General features: G+C 53.2%; 1 protein-coding gene across 10 annotated transcripts in view; it reads left to right on the forward strand.

The window, feature by feature from the left end:
- DCTN1 (dynactin subunit 1) overlaps positions 1-22,848 on the forward strand; it is a 30,428-nt gene extending 7,580 nt beyond the window's left edge. The window contains exons 1-32 of one of the 10 annotated variants that reach the window (XM_080686078.1): positions 4,737-4,917; positions 6,554-6,799; positions 7,062-7,140; positions 7,281-7,315; positions 8,027-8,047; positions 10,282-10,299; positions 11,714-11,734; positions 12,967-13,161; positions 13,515-13,712; positions 13,864-14,068; positions 14,145-14,223; positions 14,317-14,476; positions 14,598-14,702; positions 14,872-15,063; positions 15,152-15,268; positions 15,450-15,602; positions 16,171-16,331; positions 16,436-16,604; positions 16,857-16,925; positions 17,158-17,220; positions 17,330-17,479; positions 17,638-17,799; positions 17,884-18,015; positions 18,215-18,340; positions 18,575-18,717; positions 18,938-19,104; positions 20,518-20,532; positions 20,721-20,854; positions 20,968-21,160; positions 21,370-21,449; positions 21,929-22,018; positions 22,415-22,848. In XM_080686078.1, coding sequence (XP_080542204.1) covers positions 4,885-4,917; positions 6,554-6,799; positions 7,062-7,140; positions 7,281-7,315; positions 8,027-8,047; positions 10,282-10,299; positions 11,714-11,734; positions 12,967-13,161; positions 13,515-13,712; positions 13,864-14,068; positions 14,145-14,223; positions 14,317-14,476; positions 14,598-14,702; positions 14,872-15,063; positions 15,152-15,268; positions 15,450-15,602; positions 16,171-16,331; positions 16,436-16,604; positions 16,857-16,925; positions 17,158-17,220; positions 17,330-17,479; positions 17,638-17,799; positions 17,884-18,015; positions 18,215-18,340; positions 18,575-18,717; positions 18,938-19,104; positions 20,518-20,532; positions 20,721-20,854; positions 20,968-21,160; positions 21,370-21,449; positions 21,929-22,018; positions 22,415-22,552 — 3,849 coding nt within the window. In that variant the 5' untranslated portion in view covers positions 4,737-4,884 and the 3' untranslated portion in view covers positions 22,553-22,848. Of the gene's footprint in view, positions 1-4,736; positions 4,918-6,553; positions 6,800-7,061; positions 7,141-7,280; positions 7,316-8,026; positions 8,048-10,281; positions 10,300-11,713; positions 11,735-12,966; positions 13,162-13,514; positions 13,713-13,863; positions 14,069-14,144; positions 14,224-14,316; positions 14,477-14,597; positions 14,703-14,871; positions 15,064-15,151; positions 15,269-15,449; positions 15,603-16,170; positions 16,332-16,435; positions 16,605-16,856; positions 16,926-17,157; positions 17,221-17,329; positions 17,480-17,637; positions 17,800-17,883; positions 18,016-18,214; positions 18,341-18,574; positions 18,718-18,937; positions 19,105-20,517; positions 20,533-20,720; positions 20,855-20,967; positions 21,161-21,369; positions 21,450-21,928; positions 22,019-22,414 lie in introns of those variants that run through there. The other 9 variants (XM_080686081.1, XM_080686083.1, XM_080686080.1 and 6 more) reach the window with 9 other exon arrangements.
- Positions 22,849-23,278: the final 430 nt, after the last annotated feature.

Genomic DNA, 23,278 nt, shown 5'->3' on the forward strand with positions numbered 1-23,278 from the left:
AAGTAGGACTCCTGCTAGCACTGGAAGGTTGCAGTTCCTGAGTTCAGACCTTTGCTCCAGTGCCTGTTGCCTTCCTGCAAAAATTTCTCTATTGAGCATAAGTGAGACCTATTGTGTAGCTTTCCTTGCTGTTTCTTGGAGGTCTGGGCCCTTTGGAGGTTGGCCTGGCAGTCACTGGGTAGGGGGATACTTTGGGAGGGAGATAGAACTACAGATTGGGAATGGGCTGCAGACAATTCTGGAGAAAATGAAGAGCTTGAGAGGTAAAGAAAATCCATTTAGGGTCTAGCCCTCTCTGTGTGAGATCTTAAAGCAGATATAGGAGTAGGACCTAGGAACAAAGGGCTCTGTATGCGTTTTCTTTCTGGATTCCTGTGTGTATCTGGAATCCAGCCTTCCAAGCTTCCAGCCCCCCCAGCTTCCATTCCCCCTTCAGTGAGCATAACCTTTTCTTTCCTGGGGGACTTCCTTCCACACTTATCCCTTCTCTGCCATCCTTTCAGAGATGTCCAGTTTTACCCTAGTCTTAAGATCTGGATCTTACTAATTGCTGTTGTGTTTCATTTTCTCTTTGTAACCAAACTAGTCTGTGCCCAGTGCCTAATGCAGTTCAAGTGTGTGGACCCCACTGTCAGACTGCCTGGGTTTCCTTTATGAGTGGGATCAGGGAAATCAAACAGTTGGGTTAGGCCAGGATCAAGGTTAGGTGAGGCAAGACAAGAGGAGGTCAAGGGCATAAAGATGCTGGGGTGTCAGTAAAAGCAAGATAGAAGTGGTGCAGGCTGGGTGCCAAAGAGGCTTTTCCTCCTTAATTCCCAGCAATCTACCTATTATCCTGTCATATTCTGAAATGTTCTCCAGGATCATTAGTAACCAAATTTATCAGACACGGATTTTTCCTTCCTTTCTTCCTATTTTCCTAGACATTTTAGTAGTATTTAATATCATTGGGGAGGAAAATAGATTAGACATCTAGCAAATACCTGTCTTCTCCTTGACTGAGGGGACATGTAACTTGGAACTGTCCTTTGTGACATGGGGTGGGGCCCAGTGTGCTGTGGAAGGACTATGTACCAGTCAAATGTGCCCCCTGCCATTTTCTGGCCATGAGACTCAGAGTGACGCTTTGACTTCTGAGACTCAGTCCATCACCTGTAGATGGGAGATAATGGACTCTGTTTTGCCTGCATGACAGGTGCATTTTGGAAGGAGATAGTAGAATACATGTATTAGTGTACCCAAATAAATTTGCCCCAGAGGAGGCCCTAAGAACAAGACTTACTTTCTCCTAATGCTTTCAGTCTTCCTTCCCATTCCCCCACCCAATTCTGTTAATGTTTTCAATCATCATTCTTCCATTACTCATGCTTGAAAACTCCCAAGTTTATTCATTCATTCACTTATTTGTGCATTCATTTATTTAGGTAGCATTTGAGTCCTTACTGTGTTGTGTGCATGTCATCATTGATGTACCCTCTCAATCATGATGAAGGCGATGTCAACAATTCCTTGAGCACATATTCTGTGCCAGGTACTGTGCTAAATGCTTTATTTCAATCTTAGTGAATCCTCACAACATCTCTGGGAGGTAGGCATTACTTCCCCCTTTTTACAGGTGAGGTAACTGGGGCTCTGAGTTAAATATCTTAACCAGAGTCATACAGGTGAGGAAGTAGAACCAAAGCTGTAGCCAGGTCTCTCTGTCCCCAGAGCCCATTCAGGCTTGCTGCCTCTTATTCCATGTGTAATCTTTTGGTCTTCCCAGGGCTTTTTGCTACTGTCTCAAAATGAGCCCCTTTCCTCTACTCTCACAAACCTGGTTTAGACCCTCCTCACCCTTTGCTCATTATTGCAGGAGCCCGCTTGCTGTTATTCCCATCTTTACCAAGTTGCTCCAGTCTCCACTCCTTCCCACTGAGCCACCAGTTTGATCTTCCTAAAGTAGTTTTCATTATGCTAGTCCCCTGCTCAGGAAGATACTGGCTTCCTGTTGTTACTGGATCAAGTCCATCTATCTCTACATGATATTAAACTCCCTGACTATCCATACTTACCTTCTAGTATATCTCAATATTAATGTATTCATTTAGCCAATAAATATTTGACTCCATGAGCTAAGGATGATGGGATCATAAAGAGAAAAAGTTATGGGCTCCATTTTAAAAATCTTGTAGTTTAATAGACGAACTCATCTTGAATTCTTCACTTCAGTTCAGCTAGTCTTCTTTGATATTCCCTAGTGAAACAAAATTGTTTCTGTCTCTACTCATACTGTGTTCACAACTTAAAGTGTTTGTGATCTTTCCTCTCAACATATCCAAAAAACAACCTAAAATCTGAGGCATAGTCAGGCACCCCTTTTCTTTCTAGCTCATCTTTTTCCTGTCTGTAATCCTTATGATATTGATTGTATAGATATTTTATTTTAAGACTTAGATACCATCTGTTGCCATGTCAGGTGATTTTTTTGTACTTCTGTGGCTTCTGCACTTTTTACAAAGCACTTTTATGTGTTTTGTCTTATTTAAGCCTCCTAACATTAATGTAGATAATTATTCCCGTGTTTTAGAAGCAGAAACAGCCTCCAATAAGTTAGGTGGCTATATATACCTGTGTGGCTAGTGAGTTGTGAGGTTGTTCTTAGATCTCAGCTCTTTTGAATTTCTGAAGGCAGTGTGTCTGGAGGAAGAGCATGGCCTTGGAAGCCTAGAGATAGGTGATAACAGGATGTGCGGAGGGTTTCAGTTTAGGCTTTAGCTGCAGTTTTGGCTCCATTCCTCACCTTCTGTGTAACGTCAGGAAAGTGGTTCAGTTCTCGGAGCCTCAGTTTCCTTGTCAGCATTCTCCCTGGCCTGCCTTTCCATGGTGTTACTGTGATGTTCAAATATGATAATGTTGTTATCATCATATTTGTTATTGTTATTAGCTGACTTGTTGAATACTTACTAAATACCAGGCAATGTCTTTTTTTGTGTGTTAATCCTCACCCAAGGATATTTTCTCCATTGATTTTTAGAGAGAATGGAAGGGAGGGGGAGAGACAGAGAAACATCAATGTAAAAGAGAGAGACACATCGATTGGTTGCCTCCTGCTCACTCCTGGGGATTGAACCTGCAACTGAGGTATGTGCCCTTGACTAGAATTGAACCTGGGACCCTTCAGTTTGTGCGTGGGCAGACGCTCCAAACACTGAGCCAAACCATTTAGGGCCAGGCAGTGTCTTAAATATTTTACATGGATTATCTTGGCTAGTCCTCACAACAGCTCTTTGAGATATGTTCTTTGATTTTTCCCAATGGACAGGTGAGGGAATTGAGGCATACAGCTGTTAAGTGGCTGGACCAAATTTATGTAGCTACCAGGTGGTGAAACCAGGAATTACACGTAAGCAGCCTGAGTTTGAAACCAGAATGCTCCGTAGACTGTAAAGTGTTCTGAACATGTGAAGTCCATGCTGCAAGGACCTGCATGGCCCCGTCCACCTGTGTAATGGTGTTTAGGGAAGAAAGGAGGCAACGTGGAGATTTTGCAAGAGAGGAGAAAAGTGGTTTCCTGGGGGATCTGTCCAGGACTAAAGGTGTGAAGAGGTGTTTTGGGGCTTTAGATCTGGCTGTTGGCTATCATTTTCCTATTAAGCTCTCTGGCCTGCCTTAGAGGGTGGAGAGGAGGAATACCCAGGGAAACCCAGTTCAGACAAGGCAGGTATCTCTAGGCCCAGCGGATCCACACCACACCCAGTGGAGCCATAGGTCAGACCCCAGGCCAACCTTGTTGGCTACTTAGTGGCAGCGACCCTGGTCTGTTGGTTCTTACCCATGTTAGATGGGTAAAATGAATGAAGCAGTATCGTTATGTAGTCCTCTGGAGACGGTTTACTAGAATTCACCATCTTATTAAGCATTTTTTCATTATAAAAGTAATACATGGCTAAAAACACTTTGTGAACTACTGAAGTATAGAAAATAAACCATCTGATCATTTTTGTTAAGAAGATGCCTAGGAGGCAAGGCCAAGTACAAGGGGCAGGTGGTCGAGGTAAACTGGGCCTTGTGCTTTTGACCACTACCCTATGAATCCAGTTGAACCTGATAATCTTGAGGTTCAGAGCTTGACCCTTATAACAACCAGAAGGGAGAATAGTGACTGGCAGTCTTTGCCAGCGAGGTGGGACTGGGGTATTGACTTGCTTTGCTGTGTGCATGAAATTGCCTCTGCTACTACCCTTTCTTTGCTGGGTATTGGGCAGGGCCTGGCTCCTCTGGCCCAGTGTGAGATTCAAATCCAGACCCTAATATCATGAGTTAGGACCCTGAGTCCAGAGGTTAGAGAGGGGAGGGAGAAGAGCACCAGGAAGGGGGTGAATAACCCTGATTTTGGCTGTGTGGAGGCCCTGGCAGTTGTTGCTTTCAGGCTTGCTGAGGCCTCACATCCTGGGGGGAAAGTGTGCTGTGGGGGTGTAGGAGGAATGTCAGGGCTGCACTCTGGAGATGAGTGCTGAGGGTCTGTGGCTGGGCCTTGCCCCATAGTCTCTGCCCTTCTTGTCTGGCCCAGGTGAAGCATGGGGGCACTAGGACCCAGATGCTAACACGGTCCCTGACAAGTCTAGAGCAGCACTAGCGCAGAGTGAGACTCATCAGCTGGCAAGCAGGATTCCTGTCTCTGGGCTCAGGAATCTTCCGGCAGCAAAGGGGACTTGCTCCTCAGTCCCCACCTCTGTCCCCACCCATATCCCAGCAGGTCCATGGACTGGGGTGGGCCACGTCTGATGGCTTTTGTGTCTGTCCACGAGGGCCTGGGGCCCTGACCCTTCGCCTGGGTTTCTGCCTTTTCTCTCTGTCTTTGGTCAGCCTGGGAGGGGGTAGAGGCCAGGCCCGGGGAGCAACATGGCCCAGAGCAAGAGGCACGTGTACAGCCGGGTAAGTGGCCCTGATCTGCGATGGCCCTGGGAAAGCTGCTGGGAAAGGCCTGGTGCCTGTGGACATGGCTGTGGGGGCTGGGGAGACAGGCTGGAGCTGGGACGGGGCCACTCGCAGCCCTGATGGTTAGGCTGGACCGGCTTCCCCTCCCAGAGTTGGGGACAGGCGAGGCCCAACCTTTGACTTTATTTGGACCTCAGGGCAGAGGTTGCTGATGGGGGGATAGACAATCTTTGTGACTCTGAATGGGGTTGGTGGACTGGAATGGCTTTATACTAAAGCCTTTCTTTAGAGCCGCTTTGTTGTTTGTCACTTCCTTTCTCTCTCTTCTGGCTGTGATTGAATCAGTAACCACTGTTGTGTCCACCTGGATCTGAGAGGCTTATTAGGGTTGGGAGGTTGGGGAGCGTCTCTAAGTTTGGGGCCAGCCTTGGTGTCAGTGTCAGTTCCTTTTATTGATAGGTCCGTGAGAGGCACCCTACACATCCTAGGTATGATTTGGGGTCTTGGAGCCCCTGGGAGCTCCTAACCTTCTTCACCTTCCTGGATATGCTCTTTGGGAAAGGGAGTTAGGGAGTGACATGCTCTTGCAGGGCTCCCTTCTGAAGCCAAGTGAAGGCATCGGGAGGGAGCCCTGTGGAGTCTTTAGGACTATGGTGTCACTTCTTCACACCTCCTTCATTTGTGTGCTGCAAGGCCCTGGTTCATGGAGCTGCTATTGCTGAAAATGGCTCAGGTGTGATTTTCTTCTCAACCATGGGCCTATTTGGAACCTACTTTCAGTTGTGTCCTGTCATCACTGGTTGTGTCAGAAGACGAGAGCTTCCCAAGGACAGTGTTTAGTCTATTCCTTTGCCTTGTCCATTCTCGGGGTGCTAACCATCCATTTGGACTGTTGGCCAGTCTCGGGGGCAGGGTGCAGGACAGATCTGAGGAACCTGATTTCCCTGGCCTTTGTTTTACTTTTTGTAGCAATATAACGTGGGGGGAGAGAGTTGGCGGAACAGTGCTCAGGTCAGGAAGAAGGGAGTTAAATGGTTCAATGGGCTGCAGTGAGACAGCCAGGAGTGTCATGGTAGGTGTGTGGATGGGGGTCAGGAGAGTCAGGTCAGGAAGGACGGTGATGACTTGAGGACTGGAAGAGAGAGGCCTAGGAGAGCTGTTTAAACAGAGGGAAGACAGGCGACAGTGGGGGTGGGGATTGGTGTCAGTGGGGTTGCCTACTGAATCACCCATCTTTCCTGCTCAGGCTCCCAAGTCAGAGCTTTGGGTTGTGGGGAGCCTGTTCTAAATGGAGTTATTTGCTTGAGCTTCATTCCCTTCTTAAGTGTGGGGGGCAGTGCTCCTGAGAAAGCAGCCATGTGGTGACATTCACAGATCTGTCAATAAATTCTGATTTGTTATAAAATTTAAATATAAACTCTTAAAAATTCTGGCAGATTTCAGAAGAGTTTAGAGAAGTCTTAGAAGACTTTTTTCAGAAGGGAATTTGGGGGCCCACTTCACCCTGTAAGTGGGGTACAGGGAAGTGACTCCTGGTTCTTTTTCAGTTCAGGGTTCTGACTGGGGCCCTTCTTGTGCATTAGGAAGACACCTTTGAGGGCTCTAACTGTGTATGTTTGCATGTGTCTTTCAGACATCCAGCGGCAACAGAATGAGTGCAGAGGCCAGTGCCCGGCCTCTGCGAGTGGGCTCCCGTGTGGAGGTGATTGGCAAAGGGCACCGAGGCACTGTGGCCTATGTTGGAGCCACACTCTTTGCCACTGGCAAATGGGTAGGCGTGATCCTGGATGAAGCAAAGGGCAAGAATGATGGAACTGTCCAAGGCAGAAAGTACTTCACTTGTGATGAAGGGCATGGCATCTTTGTGCGCCAATCCCAGGTACTCACACCCTTCTTCTGTGTGTGAACACACATGTTCACATGCTCTGTTGCATGTGCAGCTAATGTGTTGATGCTCCCTATTCCTGGGCATGAACATAAGTCTCTGGTTGAGAGAGTGGGAGGTAGTGGGGGAGGTAAGATTGAAGATATACCCTTATCTTCTGCTCTGTACCCCAGGCTTGCTTGGGGTCTTGGGAGGACCCCATATTACAGCATAACATTCTTAATGTGGCTTTATTGAATCTAATTTGTGGCCTCAGATCCAGGTGTTTGAAGATGGAGCAGATACAACTTCCCCAGAGACACCTGATTCTTCTGCCTCAAAGGCCCTCAAAAGAGGTAACAACCACCCGCTTAAGTTGCCACTCCACAACCAGGAGTCCATAGTGGCCACAGTGGATCCTGAGATTTTTCCATCATCACCATCTTTTCTTGTTATAACTTTCCTATCTGCCATAATGTTCTCTTGCTTTCTACAGAGGGAACTGACTCAGCTGCCAAGACCAGCAAACTGGTGAGTGGTTGGGGTGGGAGTGAGAAGTAATAGAGAGGAGGGGAAGGAAAAAGAGAGAGGAGGGAGACCCAATGTCAGGCAGGTAGAAGCCATAGGTGAGTAAACTGAGTTAGCCTTCCAGTCTCCATCCTCCCTGGAAAGGAAGCTTTCTGGATCTGAGTTGCTGTTTTAGGGGTGAGTAAAGGTGGCAGCAAGGAACAATTATTAGGGCCCAGAAGTTCAGGGTCAAATGGGACCTGGGCTAGGGGTGATAGGAAGGACAGGTCTGACCCTAATATGCTGTTGTCAACTTCCTACCTTTTGGTACTCAAGGCTGCCAAGATCTAAAAGGTCTGAGGAAAGGGGTAAGGGAGGAGCTAGAGGAAGAAGGGGCTCTCCTGTTCACAAGTGAATGGTAGGGAGCTGGGCCCTCTGCCACCTGTTTTGGGCGGTATGCAGAGGGCCCATCCTAGCTCCCCTTTGCTGCTCCGCACGGGGTGTGTGAGGGGGGCTCAGACTCTCTCTTCAGCTCTCTGGCAAAGGTGTTGCCATCCTAGAAGCTGGTCGTTGAGGGACCCCTTATCTCACGTACCCAGAGCTTGACAGTGACCTAACTCCCTCTTTCCCTGTGCATGCCTGCATTGATATTAATACCTACACTCCGGATGTCTGGCCAGTTAGCCCAGTGTGACGTCTGTTCTCTAACTCTTCCCTTTCCTACTCCTCATGCAGCGGGGACTGAAGCCTAAGAAGGTGGTGTGTTTACTATTTGTGCCTGGGTGGGTGAGGGCCATGAGCCCCCTCCCCAGCTCCTGCATGTCTCAGGCTGCTGCATGCATGTGTGTGTGACCTTGGGCTGGGCTGGCCAGAGGACATGGCGGCCTTGTCTTTCAGAGTGCTTTTGAGGGCTGCAAGGATATCAGGCTCAGTGTCGAGGCTCAGGTAGCATTCATTAGGACAATTCCTGCACTTCCTCGCCTCAGGACTTCTAGTCAGAGACTGCGATCACTTGACTGTAAATAGCAGCAGCATGGACTGGAGCCTTCACTGGGTTACAGTAGGTTCTTTCTTAGCCTGAGCTTGGGGCAGTGGGAGGAGAGACTGGAGGGCTGGGGATGTGGAAAGTACTAAGTGAGGTGGTTGGGCAAGGAGGGGGGAAGTCAGATCACAGTAAGAATATCCAAGGTTGGAAAGCCTGAGAGTCTGTGTGCCTACCTCTGGGTGGGCACTGCCATGAATGCCCACCTTCACTCTGTTCCACCAGTCTTTCCCTGCCTCTTCTTTCCTCTGGTGTTGTGCCTGAGGCCCACCTCCTACCCCTTGCAGCCTTCCATCAACATTGGAGTGGGGCTCAATTCTTCTGTTGCTGCCATGGCCACTTCCTCACACCAGCCCGTGCCTTGGGCCTGTGCCCAGGCTGTCTCTGACCTGCATGTGCCTGTCTGACCCGTATGTACTGTGCTGTATGTGCAATTCTGTGATTTCCGTGTTGCCAGCCTGTCTTAGGCCCTTTTGACCTTGCATGGAAAGCTATTGGATGGGGACAGTGGGAGGGGAGAGGAAAACATCTCCCTTCGACTCTTGGTTGGTGATGGGTCCTCACTTTGAAGTCTTGGCATCGAAGAGACCACATGCTGGTACTTGCTTTGGGGTCTTGGCTCAGGTGGGAATGGGGATGTAAGAAGGAAAATAATGCTCTAAAGGATGCTGGACCTATTCCAAGGTCATAGAAACTTGGCTTCTTCCCTTGATGATTGTCTCCTGGTTGGGGCTCTCCTCTCACATCAGGCCTCTGAGTAGAGAAGAGCATGGACCTGTAGTCTAATGTCTATGGAGGAGTTCTGGCCGCAGCATGACCTGATATTGGTGTGGCCTGAGCCATGCCCAAATCCTGGGGGAAATGTGGCAAAGCCCAGCCTGGGCTGCCTGAGCTGGGATATAGTGCCTCTCTGCTCATGGTGCAGTGTCAGTCAAGTCCTCCCCAGGTCTCCCTCTCCAGTGTTCTCTCACAGCAGCTCACTTAGCCAGGGAACAGGGAGCTAACTCCAGAACAAAAGAACATACTTTGAGAAGGAGGGCAGAAGAGAACCCAGATGTGTCTGCAAGGTGCCCAGTCCTTTCTGGAAGCCCTTTAGAGACAGGCTTTAACCTGCCTACAGCCAGGGAAGGGTCATTAGAGCTGCTGCTGAAGGTCCCCAGGGTTTCTGAATCTCACTGTGTGCCCCTAAGAGCTGATGCCAGTTGCAAGAGGGGTGCTCTGGGTGTGTGTGTGTGTCTGATGAGAAGAGACAGAAGTAGAGTTGATGGGGTTGCAGGCTGAGGGGAGCATGAGTATGAGCGAGGTTGATGGAGCAGTGATCCCTTCCCAGTGATGCACTGGCCCCAGAAGGTACTATTTCTGGAATGGCCCCTGGCCCAGTTTCTTGGAACAAACACTTGGGGATGGTCTGGGAATGGAGAGGGAGGAGCCACACATGTACACAAATGTACACATTTCAGAGGGAGGAAGAAGCCTGGCGGGTTCTGCGCAGGACTTTGTCCAGTCATGAAGAGGAGGAGGAGCCTGCGGAGTCAGGCGGTTGCTAGGTGACCGAGGAGCAGTGGCTCCACCTCCAAGGAGCAAAGGAGGGTGGGTGCATGACGTCAGGTGGAGCTGGTGCTGCGGCCACTGAGGCTGCCATAAGCCTAAGCTGGAGAACTGGGCCGGCGCCTCTGTGGTGCCCGCAGGAGCCTGGTTGCCCCTCTGTGCATCTGTGGGGCTTCTGCATCCGAGTCACAGCCATTTGCGGGCTGGGAAGCTGCTGGCTGGGAAGCTGAGGCTGCATTGTTGGGATCTGATGCACTAATCTCCTGTCTCCGCCGCCTTTCCCTCTGTTCGGTCTCTTTCCCTCCCTCCCTCTGTCTGTCCTTCCTCTGTGTGTCCATCCTCTTCTGTCTCTCCTCTTTCCTGTCCTGGCTTTCTTTGGTTTTCTGCAATGATGAGACAGGCACCGACAGCCCGAAAGGTACTCTTGCTTGTTCTGGTCCTGCTGCCGGGTTGCCAGGGCGATGGCAGCAGGCTGATGGGTGGGGGTGGGGACTTCATCTGTCTACCTGGTTGGGGAGGAGGGTAGAGATGACGGTGGGGGCAGGGAGTGGTGTGTGACACTCCCCTGGCCCATGCCCTGAGCATTCTGCTCCCTGCCCCGCCTGCTTTTGGCTCTGTGTTCTAGGCCTTGTACCCAGTGGCCTTCAGGCTTGGGGTTCAGGTAGTTTCTGCTGCAAAGCAGGTCTGGGAGCTTCCTGTGAGAATCTGGGGAAGCAGGTTCAGATGTCTCCCTGCCTCCAGCAGACATACCTACCCTGACCTTTGCTAGAATGACTCTTGGTTGTACTCCCAGCACCCTTCCCCCACCAGGGCTTGTATCAGTGGGCTTTCCCAGGATGGGGGAAGACCCTAGAATAGTTTTTTACCTACAACCTGCCGTGGAGGCTTAGCTCAGGGTAGGAGGGGTGGGGGTTGGTTTCCTTGGGCTCAGTGTCTCCTACAAAAGGGGCCCAGGCCAAATCTTGTCTTTGCTGGAACCAGGAGATACTGGGTAGCAAGAATGCTATTTGGGGTTGAAGTTCATCATCTATTTACTACTTTGCAGTAACCTGAGGGATTGTAGATTTGGTTTCAGCAGTAGTTTATGTATGCTGCTGTCCACCCCCACCTCCTTCCTTGCAGCAGGGTGGGGTTACTTTGCTGAGCTCTGGGCTTCTGGCTAATGCAGTATTCACGGTCCTGACACCTGAGCCCTTGCCCTAGGGATGGAAACTGCTGTAGGATCAGTTCCTGGGCAGCGGGTGGAGTGGGGATAGGGACGACAGCAGTGTTGTTCTGCCTTGGCGGCCTGATCTTCCTCTGTTGGGTTAGTATCCCTCACCTCTGGCCTCCTGTCATCAGTCTTGTCACATGTTATTTCTAGGGGATCCTCTGTGGAGTCTAGCACTTGAAAGAAGGGAGCTGACCTGGGAAAGTCCTTGGGAGTGGTGGGTGGGCAGGGCCTCTGGCTCTGGGCTAGACTGCCAGAAGTTGTTTTCAGAAGGCCTGGTCTCTGGAGACCTTTTCCACCAGCTGCTGCCTTTGGTCCCCTGTGGCTCAGTCAAGGAGAATGGGGTTCTGGGATTTCCAGGGTGTTTGAAGTGGTGAGGTCTGCAAGGGTATAAGTGGGAGAAGGAACCAATGGGAGGCTAGAGTTCTGAGTTCCTGGAGTAGGAACAAGATGATTCACTGGAGGGAGAAGGGGGTGGGCTGGGGTGAGGGTGGGGTGGCTAATTGTAGCCCTATTGCTGTTACTTCTTCTGCTCTCATTGCTGCCCCTTTTCCTGTCTATCTTTGTGCCACTATCCTTTCTTTCCTGACTACTTCTCCTCTGGCTCCTGTTGCCTGTCCAGACCACAACTCGGCGGCCCAAGGTGAGAAAACACAGGCCTCTGTGCAAGCCATTGAAGAGTGTACACACACATTTCAGGCATGTGCATGTATGTGGGCATGTGTATGACCAAGCAAAAGTTTGTCACAGTGCATCCTGGGTTCTCTTTTCATGGGAGTGAGGGGACTGAAGGTAGTGACAGGTCACTCCTGGGAAAAAGACTCTGGCTTTTGGGAGGATGTCTGAGCCAGTTGTTTGAATGCAAAAGAGAAATGAGAGTGGTTGTGGTTAAGGCAGGCTTTCTTGAAGAAGGGTGTTTTGACTAGTTTGGATGGGGGCAGGGATTGAAAGACAGGTGAAGAAGAACCTGGCCTTACAAATGTCGGGACAAGGAGGTAGGCGTGTTTGTCAGTACATGTGGTTTCTGAGTGTCAGCCCATCAGGAGAGTTTCCGAGCTCAGTACTCCATGGAGAGCACTGGGCAGGCCTGTCTGCTCCAAGACCAGGGGCCTCAGGGCAGCTTCTCCGCCTAACCCTACACAGGCCAGGGGGGTGGTGCCTGATTAGAGCCTCTTCCTCTTGGAAGAGGGAGATGACGGAAGAGTTGGCTGTGCTGGCCTTGTTTCAAGGGGGTGTCTGTGATAGAACCTTCACCTTGGCCCTTTTACATGCAGGGTGCCCTGAAATAGACCAAGGGAGGGAGAGTCAGCTTGATTCCCAAAGAGCAGGGAGGGCCTAGCCGGGGTATAGAGCCTGGTACCCCACATTTAGCCCAGTCTTCTCGGGAACTTGAAAGAGAACAAACTGCAGTCTATTCTTTCTCTGGAAATGACAGCGAGGCCCTTTTTATCTCTGGGGGAGGAGGGCATAGGCCCAGAGCATGATAGGATTGGGAGGACTAAACTGCTAGAATGATCACAAGTGGGACAGAAGGGAGTCCTAGGGAGTTAGGGATCCTGCTCTGAGGGGACAGTGCCAGGGCTGGGAGGAATGTGGGGCCAGTGCCAAGGGAGGAGCCTTATAATCTTTTGTCTTCCTCCATCCCTTCTTCCCCTCCCCTTCACTTCCCTCTCTCCTCCCTGTCCTTTGTCACTATCTCTGACTGTGTCATTTTCTTTCTTTCCTTCACTGTTTCTCTGTTCTCATTGTGCTTTGATACTCTCTGCCTTTTTCCTTTTCTGTCTCTTTCCCTCGCCATATTCTCATATTCTGTCTTTTTCTCTTTCACAACCTCTGTCCCCTACTCTTTCTCATCTGTACCTACCCTCTGAATAGCCCACCCGTCCAGCTAGTAGTACTGGTGTGGCCGGAGCCAGTAGCTCCCTGGGCCCCTCTGGCTCAGCATCAGCAGGTGAGCTGAGTAGCAGTGAGCCCAGCACCCCGGCTCAGACTCCGCTGGCAGCACCTGTCATCCCCACGCCAGCCCTCACCTCTCCTGGAGCAGCCCCCCCACTTCCTTCTCCCTCCAAGGTAAGGACTGGGATGGGGTGAAGATGATCCAAGACACAAAGAGGCCGGCCTGTGATCCTGGCAGGTCTTGGACATTTCCCAGGGTTGGGAGAGATCCAGTACTTGGATTAGAAGGGTTGGGACGTGGCATTTGGGTACCCTGCCATTGACTAAGCTACACTTTCTCTCTGCCCTTCTTCATACTTTCCCCATATGTTTGGTCTCTTCTCAGATATTTATATGCCACTTGCTTTTGAGTCTGGGGCTGGAATGATGTTTGCACACATTCTTATCCTTTCTCCTCCAGCTTAGACGAATAAGCTCTAGTGGGGAGGAGGGGGACACTATGTGCAGAACAAGGGGTCTCTTTGCAGGAGGAGGAGGGGCTGAAGGCCCAGGTACGGGACCTGGAGGAGAAACTGGAGACCCTGCGGCTGAAACGGGCAGAAGACAAGGCAAAACTGAAAGAGCTGGAGAAGCACAAGATCCAACTGGAGCAGGTGCAGGAATGGAAGAGCAAAATGCAGGAGCAGCAAGCAGACCTGCAGCGGCGTCTCAAAGAGGCGAGGAAGGTGCGACTCGGGAGGAAGGGGGTGGCTGGGAGGCCTGGTGCCCGAGACAGTGTACTGGAAACTCAGCGGGAGCTGGAGCCTGGAACATTCTGTGAGATAGGGCACATGAGGCATTTCTGTACCTGTGCCGCCACCAACCTCTACCCCCCAGGAAGCCAAGGAGGCGCTGGAAGCAAAGGAACGCTACATGGAGGAGATGGCTGACACTGCCGACGCCATCGAGATGGCCACTCTGGACAAGGAGATGGCTGAAGAGCGGGCTGAGTCCCTGCAGCAGGAGGTGGAGGCGCTGAAGGAGCGTGTGGATGAGCTCACCACTGACTTGGAGATTCTCAAGGCTGAGATTGAAGAGAAGGGTAAGGGGCCTGGAGCTGCGGGGGCACAGATGGTGGGGTTGGAATCACATCTGAAGGTGTTCATGGTTTTCCTCAGGCTCCGATGGGGCTGCATCCAGTTATCAGCTCAAGCAGCTCGAGGAGCAGAACGCCCGCCTGAAGGATGCCCTGGTGAGGTAGGGTCCCCTCACCGCTGTGCAGATGCGTTAGAGCCCATTGCCCAGTGACTCTGACACGCACTCCCTCTTCTTTCTCCCCGATTCCCACAGGATGCGGGATCTTTCTTCCTCAGAGAAGCAGGAGCATGTGAAACTCCAGAAGCTCATGGAAAAGAAGAACCAAGAGCTGGAAGTTGTGAGGCAACAGCGGGAGCGTCTGCAGGAGGAGCTGAGCCAGGCAGAGAGCACCATCGATGAACTCAAGGAGCAGGTGTGGGAGTCCAGCCTCTCGCCCAGAGTCCCCATATAGGTCCCTCCAGACTCCTGTAGGTGCCTCCTCTCTCTAGGCACCTTTTAGCAGCCTGTCTCCCCATTCCTTCCCTGGAACACAGGTGGATGCTGCTCTGGGTGCTGAGGAGATGGTGGAGATGCTGACAGACCGGAACCTGAATCTGGAAGAGAAAGTGCGGGAATTGAGAGAGACCGTGGGGGACTTGGTAAGAGGAGAGCAGAGCCTGACTTCTGACCTGGATGAAGGGACTAGCTAAGAGAGGGACTGACACATGACCCCTGACCTTTGAGCAGGGTGTATGGTGAGTGGACCCACCCTGGCCTGCTACCCTGACCCTGCCTTTCCTTTGCCCCAACTCCCTCGTGGTCTCCCAGGAAGCAATAAATGAGATGAATGATGAGCTGCAAGAGAATGCACGTGAGACGGAACTGGAGCTGCGGGAGCAGCTGGACATGGCGGGCGCCCGGGTACGGGAGGCCCAGAAGCGTGTGGAGGCGGCCCAGGAGACAGTTGCAGACTACCAGCAAACCATAAAGAAATACCGCCAGCTGACCGCCCACCTGCAGGTGCCTGTTCACCCCTGCTCTCTACCCAGGATCACCCCAGGCCTCCCTAATGACCCAGCTGTGCCTCACTGTCCATCTCTGCTCCCAGGATGTGAATCGGGAACTGACAAACCAGCAGGAAGCATCTGTGGAGCGGCAGCAGCAGCCACCCCCGGAGACTTTTGACTTCAAAATCAAGTTTGCTGAGACGAAGGCCCATGCCAAGGTCAGGAAAGCGAGTGGGCTGGAGAGGGGAGAGTGCTAGGAGCTCAGCTTGAGTGTGGTGTGGACTGACCTGGTGTGGGGTTCCTGGGGGAGGGGAAGCAGGGCACCTGGTGGAACAAGGCAACGTGGGTCTGGGACTCTCTCAGCCTGGCTGAGAGCCTGCCTTTCTGTCCACCTCACAGGCAATTGAGATGGAACTGAGGCAGATGGAGGTGGCCCAGGCCAACCGGCACACATCCCTGCTGACAGCCTTCATGCCCGACAGCTTCCTTCGGCCAGGTGGGGACCATGACTGCGTCCTGGTGCTGCTGCTCATGCCTCGTCTCATTTGCAAGGTACGGCCATACGTTCGGCAGGAACCTGTTGAATTTGCTGTGAGGAAGCCAAGTGAAGCCAGCAGTCAGTGCCCCTACTCACATAGTGTATGATGTAGTGGAGGGATGTAGTAAGCAGAGTTGCAGATGGGGCCTGTTATAAGGGGAGGTAGCTTCTTTGAGAGTGCACAGTTGGGGAGCTGATTAGATGGAGGGATATCACTGAGGAATACCATTTGAGCTAAGACCCATAAGATGACTAGGAGTTAGTGGGGCGGAGGTCAGGGGGCGGTAACTGTCAGGGAGCATGCTGGTGGAGGGGTAGCAGGGCAGCAGCTTGAAGCTTGCAGGAAAGAGTTTGGTCCCACTGGTTCTTTGTCCCTTCATCCCCACATCTCAAATCTTCACAGCTCAGTAATCACCACATCATTGCCCTTTCCCCATGGGAGACTTCCTGCCCAGCTAAGAGCTGTTTCTGTTTTATCTCCTTCTCCCACCCTTGCCATAGTTGCTCATCTGTGTTCTGTATTCCTGAGTCTGTTCTCCATCCTCTGCTCTGAGCCCAGGTCCCTGGCACTTCTTTCCACAGGCAGAGCTGATCCGGAAGCAGGCCCAGGAGAAGTTTGAACTAAGTGAGAACTGTTCAGAGCGGCCCGGGCTTCGAGGAGCTGTCGGGGAGCAGCTCAGCTTTGCCGCTGGGCTGGTGTACTCTCTGAGTCTGCTGCAAGCTACACTCCACCGCTATGAGCAGTAAGTGACCCCTGACCCCCATTCAAGGCCGCAGGTTCCAGATTGGCTGGAACTGGGATTGCCTGGCAGACCCTGGCCTCACAGGGCCCTTCTTTGGTCTCTAGTGCCCTCTCTCAGTGCAACGTGGATGTGTATAAGAAGGTGGGCAGCCTCTATCCTGAGATGAGTGCCCATGAGCGCTCCCTGGACTTCCTCATTGAGCTGCTGCACAAGGACCAGCTGGATGAGACTGTCAATGTCGAGCCTCTCACCAAGGCCATCAAGTACTACCAGGTTTGGTGCGAGGATTCCAGGTTGGTGCAGCAGGGAGGGAAGGTTTCTCATTCTGGGCTGCGGCCAGTGTAGCCCAGGTCGTGTGCCTAAGGCTCAGCTCACTAGCTGAACTTGCCTCAGGATGCAGCTCTTAGGGGTTTCAGGTCCTCTGGTACCTCTGGAACCCTGTGATGACTGGGGCTCAAACTATTTGGGAACAATTCTCAATCCTTCCAAGACCTGAAGGCTGTCTGTTTCTTTGTCATCTCTCAGCATCTGTACAGCATCCACCTTGCCGAACAGCCTGAGGACAGTACCATGCAGCTGGCCGACCACATCAAGGTGAAGTGTGTGGGCTGGTGGTTAAGCCCCCTGTACAGTTCAGAAATGGAGGCCTTCAGGTCAAGAGGTCTGGCCCTCAGGGTTCACCTAAGACTGGAACAGGGTCCCTAAGGCCAGATCAGGGAAGCCAGAGAACCTGCTTATGTATGGGGGTCAGCAGAGAGTGGGGACTTCTTAGAGATGATGAGGGTTCCTACTGGGTGCTGACAAGCACGTGCTTTTGTCTTCACAGTTCACCCAGAGTGCCCTGGACTGCATGGGCGTGGAGGTGGGACGGCTGCGTGCCTTCTTGCAGGTAAAAGCATAGTTGGATCTGTTTGAGCTCCTCTGCCTTCTTAGTTCCCCCTCCTCACCTTCAGCTGGTGTTGACTTTGTTCCCCATCCACTTCCTATTGCCTGAGTAGGGTGGGCAGGAGGCTTCAGATATTGCCCTCCTGCTCCGGGACCTGGAAACATCGTGCAGTGACATCCGCCAGTTTTGCAAGAAGATCCGAAGGCGAATGCCAGGGACAGATGCTCCTGGGATCCCAGCGGCTCTGGCCTTTGGACCACAGGTTTAGGGCAGCGAGGGGGAAGGGAAGGAAGCCGAGTAGAACCAGGAGGGGCTCAGTATGTCAAGATCGGGATCTGGATGGGACAAGAATGGTTTTGAGGTAGCTGGGAGCTGTGGTACTGGACCCAGGGCGGCTCCTGACTCTGGCCTGTTGCGCAGGTGTCCGACACACTCCTTGACTGCAGGAAACACTTGACATGGGTGGTGGCTGTGCTGCAGGAGGTGGCAGCTGCTGCTGCCCAGCTCATTGCCCCTCTGGCGGAGAATGAGGGACTGCCTGTGGCTGCCCTGGAGGAGCTGGCTTTCAAAGCAAGCGAGCAGGTGGGCCTGGATGGCTGGGCGGAAGGTGGTAGAGGAGTCAGGTGGCCTGTGTGAGGTTTTCACTGCTGCCCTTGGCTCCCACAGATCTATGGGAGCCCCTCCAGCAGCCCCTATGAGTGTCTGCGCCAGTCTTGCAACATCCTCATCAGCACCATGAACAAGCTGGCCACAGCCATGCAGGAGGGAGAGTACGATGCCGAACGGCCCCCCAGCAAGGTTGGGTGGCAGTTCCTTGGAGGGACTCTGGGGCCTGGAGGAGCAGGGCTTGCAGAGCTGCTGCTAGTTGTGGGAGGCTGGGAGGTGGAGGAAGGAATCTGGAGAGCACCATCCTGCTTAGAAGGCAAGATGGGTCTCTCTCTTAAGCACGTTGGTGATGTCTTCTCTCTCCCTTCCTCACTCCCACCTCGGCCCTCAGCCTCCCCCTGTCGAGCTGCGAGCTGCAGCCCTTCGTGCAGAGATCACGGATGCCGAAGGCCTGGGCTTGAAGCTTGAAGACCGAGAGACAGTTATCAAGGAGTTGAAGAAGTCACTCAAGATCAAGGTGAGGGTAGGGTAGGCTCAGGATCTGGGGGCCAGGGAGTATTGGGCACAGGGCAGCAGTGAGTGTTGGGGATCAGGTTGAGATGAGTGATGGGTTGGGTTGAGGGCAGAAGAGATGCCTATAATCAGTGGGAGCTCCAGTGGGCTCTTAAGGAGCTTTCTATCTGTGGTCTACCCTGAGTCCCGGAGGGGTTGTGGAGGATGTAAAGCTACTAGAAGCTCTGCCCTGGCTCAGGGGGAGGAGCTGAGCGAGGCCAACGTGCGGCTGAGCCTCCTAGAGAAGAAGCTGGACAGTGCGGCCAAGGACGCCGACGAACGCATCGAGAAGGTCCAGACGCGGCTGGAGGAGACCCAGGCACTGCTGCGGAAGAAGGAGAAGTGAGGCACTTCCCTGGCCCTGCTTGCTTCAGCCCTCCCTCCCGCAGCAGCTCTCTGCCTCCTAGCTATCCCTCTCACAGTGAGAGCCCCCAAGCGAACAGACACCACTTTCCTTGCCACTGTCATTATATCACCCCAAGCAGAGTCCTCACCAGCCGGGTGATCTGCCAGGGACCTTCCCCACGAAGGGACACTGCCCCAGCCCGATTCTCTTCCACAGAGATTTTGAGGAGACGATGGATGCACTCCAGGCCGACATTGACCAGCTAGAGGCAGAGAAGGCAGAGCTGAAGCAGCGGCTGAACAGCCAGTCCAAGCGCACGATCGAGGGGCTCCGGGGGCCCCCTCCTTCGGGTATTGCTACCCTGGTCTCTGGCATTGCTGGTGGTGAGTGCAGTGGGACAGGCAGCACTGGCCCACAGGAGATTGAAGGGCTTCCCTCCGGTTTGTGGCCTCAGTTTTATTTTTGTCCCTTCTTACCCCTGGATGTGCAGCCAGGAACGTGTTTGCCCAGTTTCACTCTGGCAGCTTTCACCAAGATTTTACTTCTCCCGAAGATACGTGCAGAGTCCCTCTGACCAGGGTGGGGCATTACCAAGTTGTCAGTGCAGCTCAGAGTTACGGTGACATTGGACTCTAGTAGCTGTCCCTCCTGGGTCTGCAGTCTGGCCTTTCTGACCAAGCCCCATATCCTTGAGGGTCACCAGCCTGCAGGAGGCTGGTGATGCTGTGGATCCAGCAGGGCCTGATGCCTGCTCTTGATTGCTCTTCGGTTTGGGTGCATTTTCCCAGAGTTCAGGTGGCTTCACCCTCTGGTATGGCTGTCCCTTCATGGCTGACTTCTCTCAGTTTCACTGGGGCTTGTGTTCGGACCTTGGCCTGGTCTCGTAGTGTGGCCAGGGCTCCTTACCTTGAGTTTGTCTGGTTTGTCCCGTTTCCTGACCAAGGAGGTGGCCACCTCCATCTTAGTTCTCACCTGCCCTAGAGTTTGCGTATTGCTCTCTCTTCAGTTTCTCACTTAGCCATCTCATCTCTGGAAGACAAACTCTAGAATTGAGCCCTCAGGGCTCAGTACCCCCCTGCTCCCCCCCTACCCCTTCCCCCCGCACCTGTCTTGTCAGCTGCTCTCACCTAGGTCTTGTCCTCATCAAAGCCCCTTGCCACTGGCGCCTCTTGATCTTGAGAGGTGACCAAGTACCTCCTTGACTGTAGACTTCCGTGGTGCCGATGGCTCCAGTTCCTTGGGGAGGGGGAGGGGTCTCCAGAATTACCACATTGTATTGTTTAGCATAGGCTCTGTAAGCAAATACTGGTTCTGAATTTATGAACCTTTCCACCAAAAAAGGGTATCTTTTGCCTCAGAGCAGTGGGGAGCTGAGGAGCACAGGAATGCATCTGCATCCTCGACCGTAAGCTTTGCTGCTGGGAAAAGGAGGGGCACCGACATGTCAGGTCTCAGAAGTGTCCCCTCTGCCCTTCCTGGAGATGGAGTAGGAGGCAGGGAGGCAGGGACAGCCTTATGCCCCAGGTGCTTCCTCCAGCGCACAGCCCACTGCACTCTGGCTCACAGGTCACACCCTGCCTCAAGGCCTCACTCCCCTTTCCTATCTTCCTTTCCCACACACTTGCTCTTCCCTCAGAGGTGGGGGCAGAGATAGTCTTGTCAGAGAAGATATGGTGATCAGGAAAAGGCTTTTCCTGCAGGTGTGTCCAGGATTCCTCTGGTGTGTCCCCCTAACCCTCAAATCACCTAATTCCTCTCTCCTCTTCTCCTGCTGCCATGGGCTCTCCTGAGCACAGAAGAACCACAGCGAGGTAGAGACCCGCCCTGGCTGGGGGTTGCCAGGGCTGGTGGGAATTGGGGCCTGGGCATCAGGATGACTTCTCCCTTGGGAGCAACCAGGACTTGGGGTGGGAGGAGCTAAAGAAAGGGATGAGCAGGGATGGAGCCCACCTTCAACGCTCTCCACCTGAGACGGATGGCATCTGTTGTGGCACTACAGGAGGCTCGCCTGGGCAGGCACCTGGGTCTATGCCAGGCCCGGGGCTGGTGAAGGACTCGCCGCTGCTGCTTCAGCAGATCTCTGCCATGAGGCTGCACATCTCCCAGCTTCAGCATGAGAACAGCATCCTCAGGGTGAGGGGGTCACGGGGAGGACTGGGGTGGAGGTGGCACATACCTGTCCCATCAGTGATGGATGGCAGGGCCTTCTGTCACTCCTTACCACCACCCCTCTTTACTCCCCACAGGGTGCTCAGATGAAGGCCTCCTTAGCAGCCCTACCCCCTCTGCATGTGGCAAAGCTCTCCTTCTCACCCCGTGAGGGCTCTGGCAGTGAGTTAGCCCCTGGAGCACTGTATCGTAAGACCAACCAGCTGCTGGAGACATTGAATCAGCTGAGCACACACACCCACGTAGTAGACATCACTCGCACCAACCCTGGTATGGACCCGCCAACCCCCGGGACGAGGAGCACACCCGCCCTTGCCCCAGGGATGTAGCCCCTGCCCAGGCAGTTCCCACACTGCTCTTTGGTCTCAGTGTTCAGTTTACTTGATTCATCACTGTTATGTGTCTGCTTCTTAAGAGGGTCCAGTACCTGCACTGCTGGCCTGGGCCATGGTGGGCCTCACCAGCCTTTTCTCCCACAGCTGCCAAGAGCCCGTCGGCCCAGCTCCTGGAGCAAGTGGCTCAGCTCAAGTCCCTAAGCGACACCATCGAGAAGCTCAAGGTCAGCTCTGGCCTAGTCCTTCCTGCCCCTACAGAGTTTGCTCTAGAGCATTCCCTGGTGGAGCCTTAGCTCGTTCATTTCCATAGGCATTCCCAGAGTCCCCTGGGCCTAGTCCTGTGCTGCATGGCATGTGGCACGGGAGGTGGAAGGGAAGGCAGGGTTCCTGCCTTGGATGCTCACTGTCTCGGTGCAAATAGAAGGCAGATTCTCATCAGCAAAGTGGGCTGAGCAGGGTCATCATTAGAGGGTGGGTTCAGGTGCAGCTCTGTCGGCTGAGATCTTCGCAGGTAGAAAGGTTGGGCCTTAAGGGTAAGTATCTATAACATCAGGATGTTGGGGTGGGAATGGGGTGGAAGTGAGAGCAGCAGTGATAGGCCTGGGTCCCTGTCCCTGGCATTAGTGTCCCTGTGAAATGGGCGATACTGGGCTAGCCTGTGGGGGTCCACTAAATGAACCCTTATTCCCCCCTCTGCCGTCAGGATGAGGTCCTCAAGGAGACTGTGTCACAGCGCCCTGGAGCCACAGTCCCCACGGCCTTTGCCACCTTCCCTTCCTCAGCCTTCCTCAGGGTAAGAGGGAGCATGGAGATGGGGAGGGGCAGTATGGAGGCTCAGGTGGGTCCTTCCCTCTCCCCCAGAATTTGAAGAGGCCTCTGGGGTCTCAGGTCCAACAGCTGCACATCTGAGTTATCTGGCCAGGTTTCCACTGGAGAGTTCTTGCACTGCTTCCAGCAAGTGCACTGTTTTAGTAGTTTAACAACTCCTCTGCCTTTGACACTGGAAGGAGCTCTAAACTCCCTTGTCAGACTGTGTGCCCCAGTTTTTATTTGGAAAATGTAATCACCATAGCCCAGGAGCCCCAAAACCTGTCTCCCAGGGACTACCTTGGTCTCCAGGCTCAGGGCCCATCAGTGGCACACAGCTCAGGAGACCCTGATGAGGGGGTCTCTCCTCACCTACTCGCAGGCCAAGGAGGAGCAGCAGGACGACACTGTGTACCTGGGCAAAGTGACCTTCTCGTGTGCGGCTGGCCTCGGACAGCGACACCGGCTGGTGCTGACCCAGGAGCAGCTGCACCAGCTGCATGGCCGCCTCATCTTTTAAGTGCTCCTTTCCCCGCTGACCCCTGCCGCCCGATGCACGGCCGCCTCAGCCGGCCCCAGGTAGAAGCGTGCGTGTAAAGCTGTTCCGGCCCCAATTCAGCTTCACTCCACCTGTCAGTGCCCTGTCCTCCCTGTGACCTGGGTTCCCTGATTTCCAGCCCCTGGCCTCTGCCAGGTGCTCCCTCCTCCGGAGGGGCATCAGGGCATGTGGGGCATAGGCTGAGACCCCACCACCAAAGGTTGCGTGAGGTCCCCCGACTGAGGACTTCACCCTTGATTAAAGCAATGTCTGCTTCAGTGTTTTCTGTGTGGTGTTGGCAGTGGGTCCTGGGCCATTCGGCTCAGAGCAAGATGGAGGAGAAGGGTTGCTGTGCCATGTTTGGGGCCCCTCTGTGGTGACCAGTAGAATGCTGTGTCCCTCGGAGTCACATGCAGTATCTTACTGTGGAGCTAGGAGCAGCCCCTGCTTCCTGGGCCTTCCACTGCTCTTCAGGCCAGTGTTGGAGCTGGGCTAACGATGTGGTCACACCCCAGCCAGCGTTCTGAGGCACTGGCCGCGTCTGCCCATGAGACCTAGGGCCCCTCTGAGGGAACATTGACCAAGCGAGGGAAGACCAAAGTAGCAGACTGGTAAGGAAGAAGTTGTAAAGGCCCTCTACAAATTAGTGTCTGGGGCGTTTCTTTAACTAATTTACACATTTCTGGGCCCTGACCCAGACCTGCTGAA

This window comes from Plecotus auritus (assembly GCF_963455305.1).
Source record: "Plecotus auritus genome assembly, chromosome: 8".
Classification (NCBI taxonomy): domain Eukaryota; kingdom Metazoa; phylum Chordata; class Mammalia; order Chiroptera; family Vespertilionidae; genus Plecotus; species Plecotus auritus.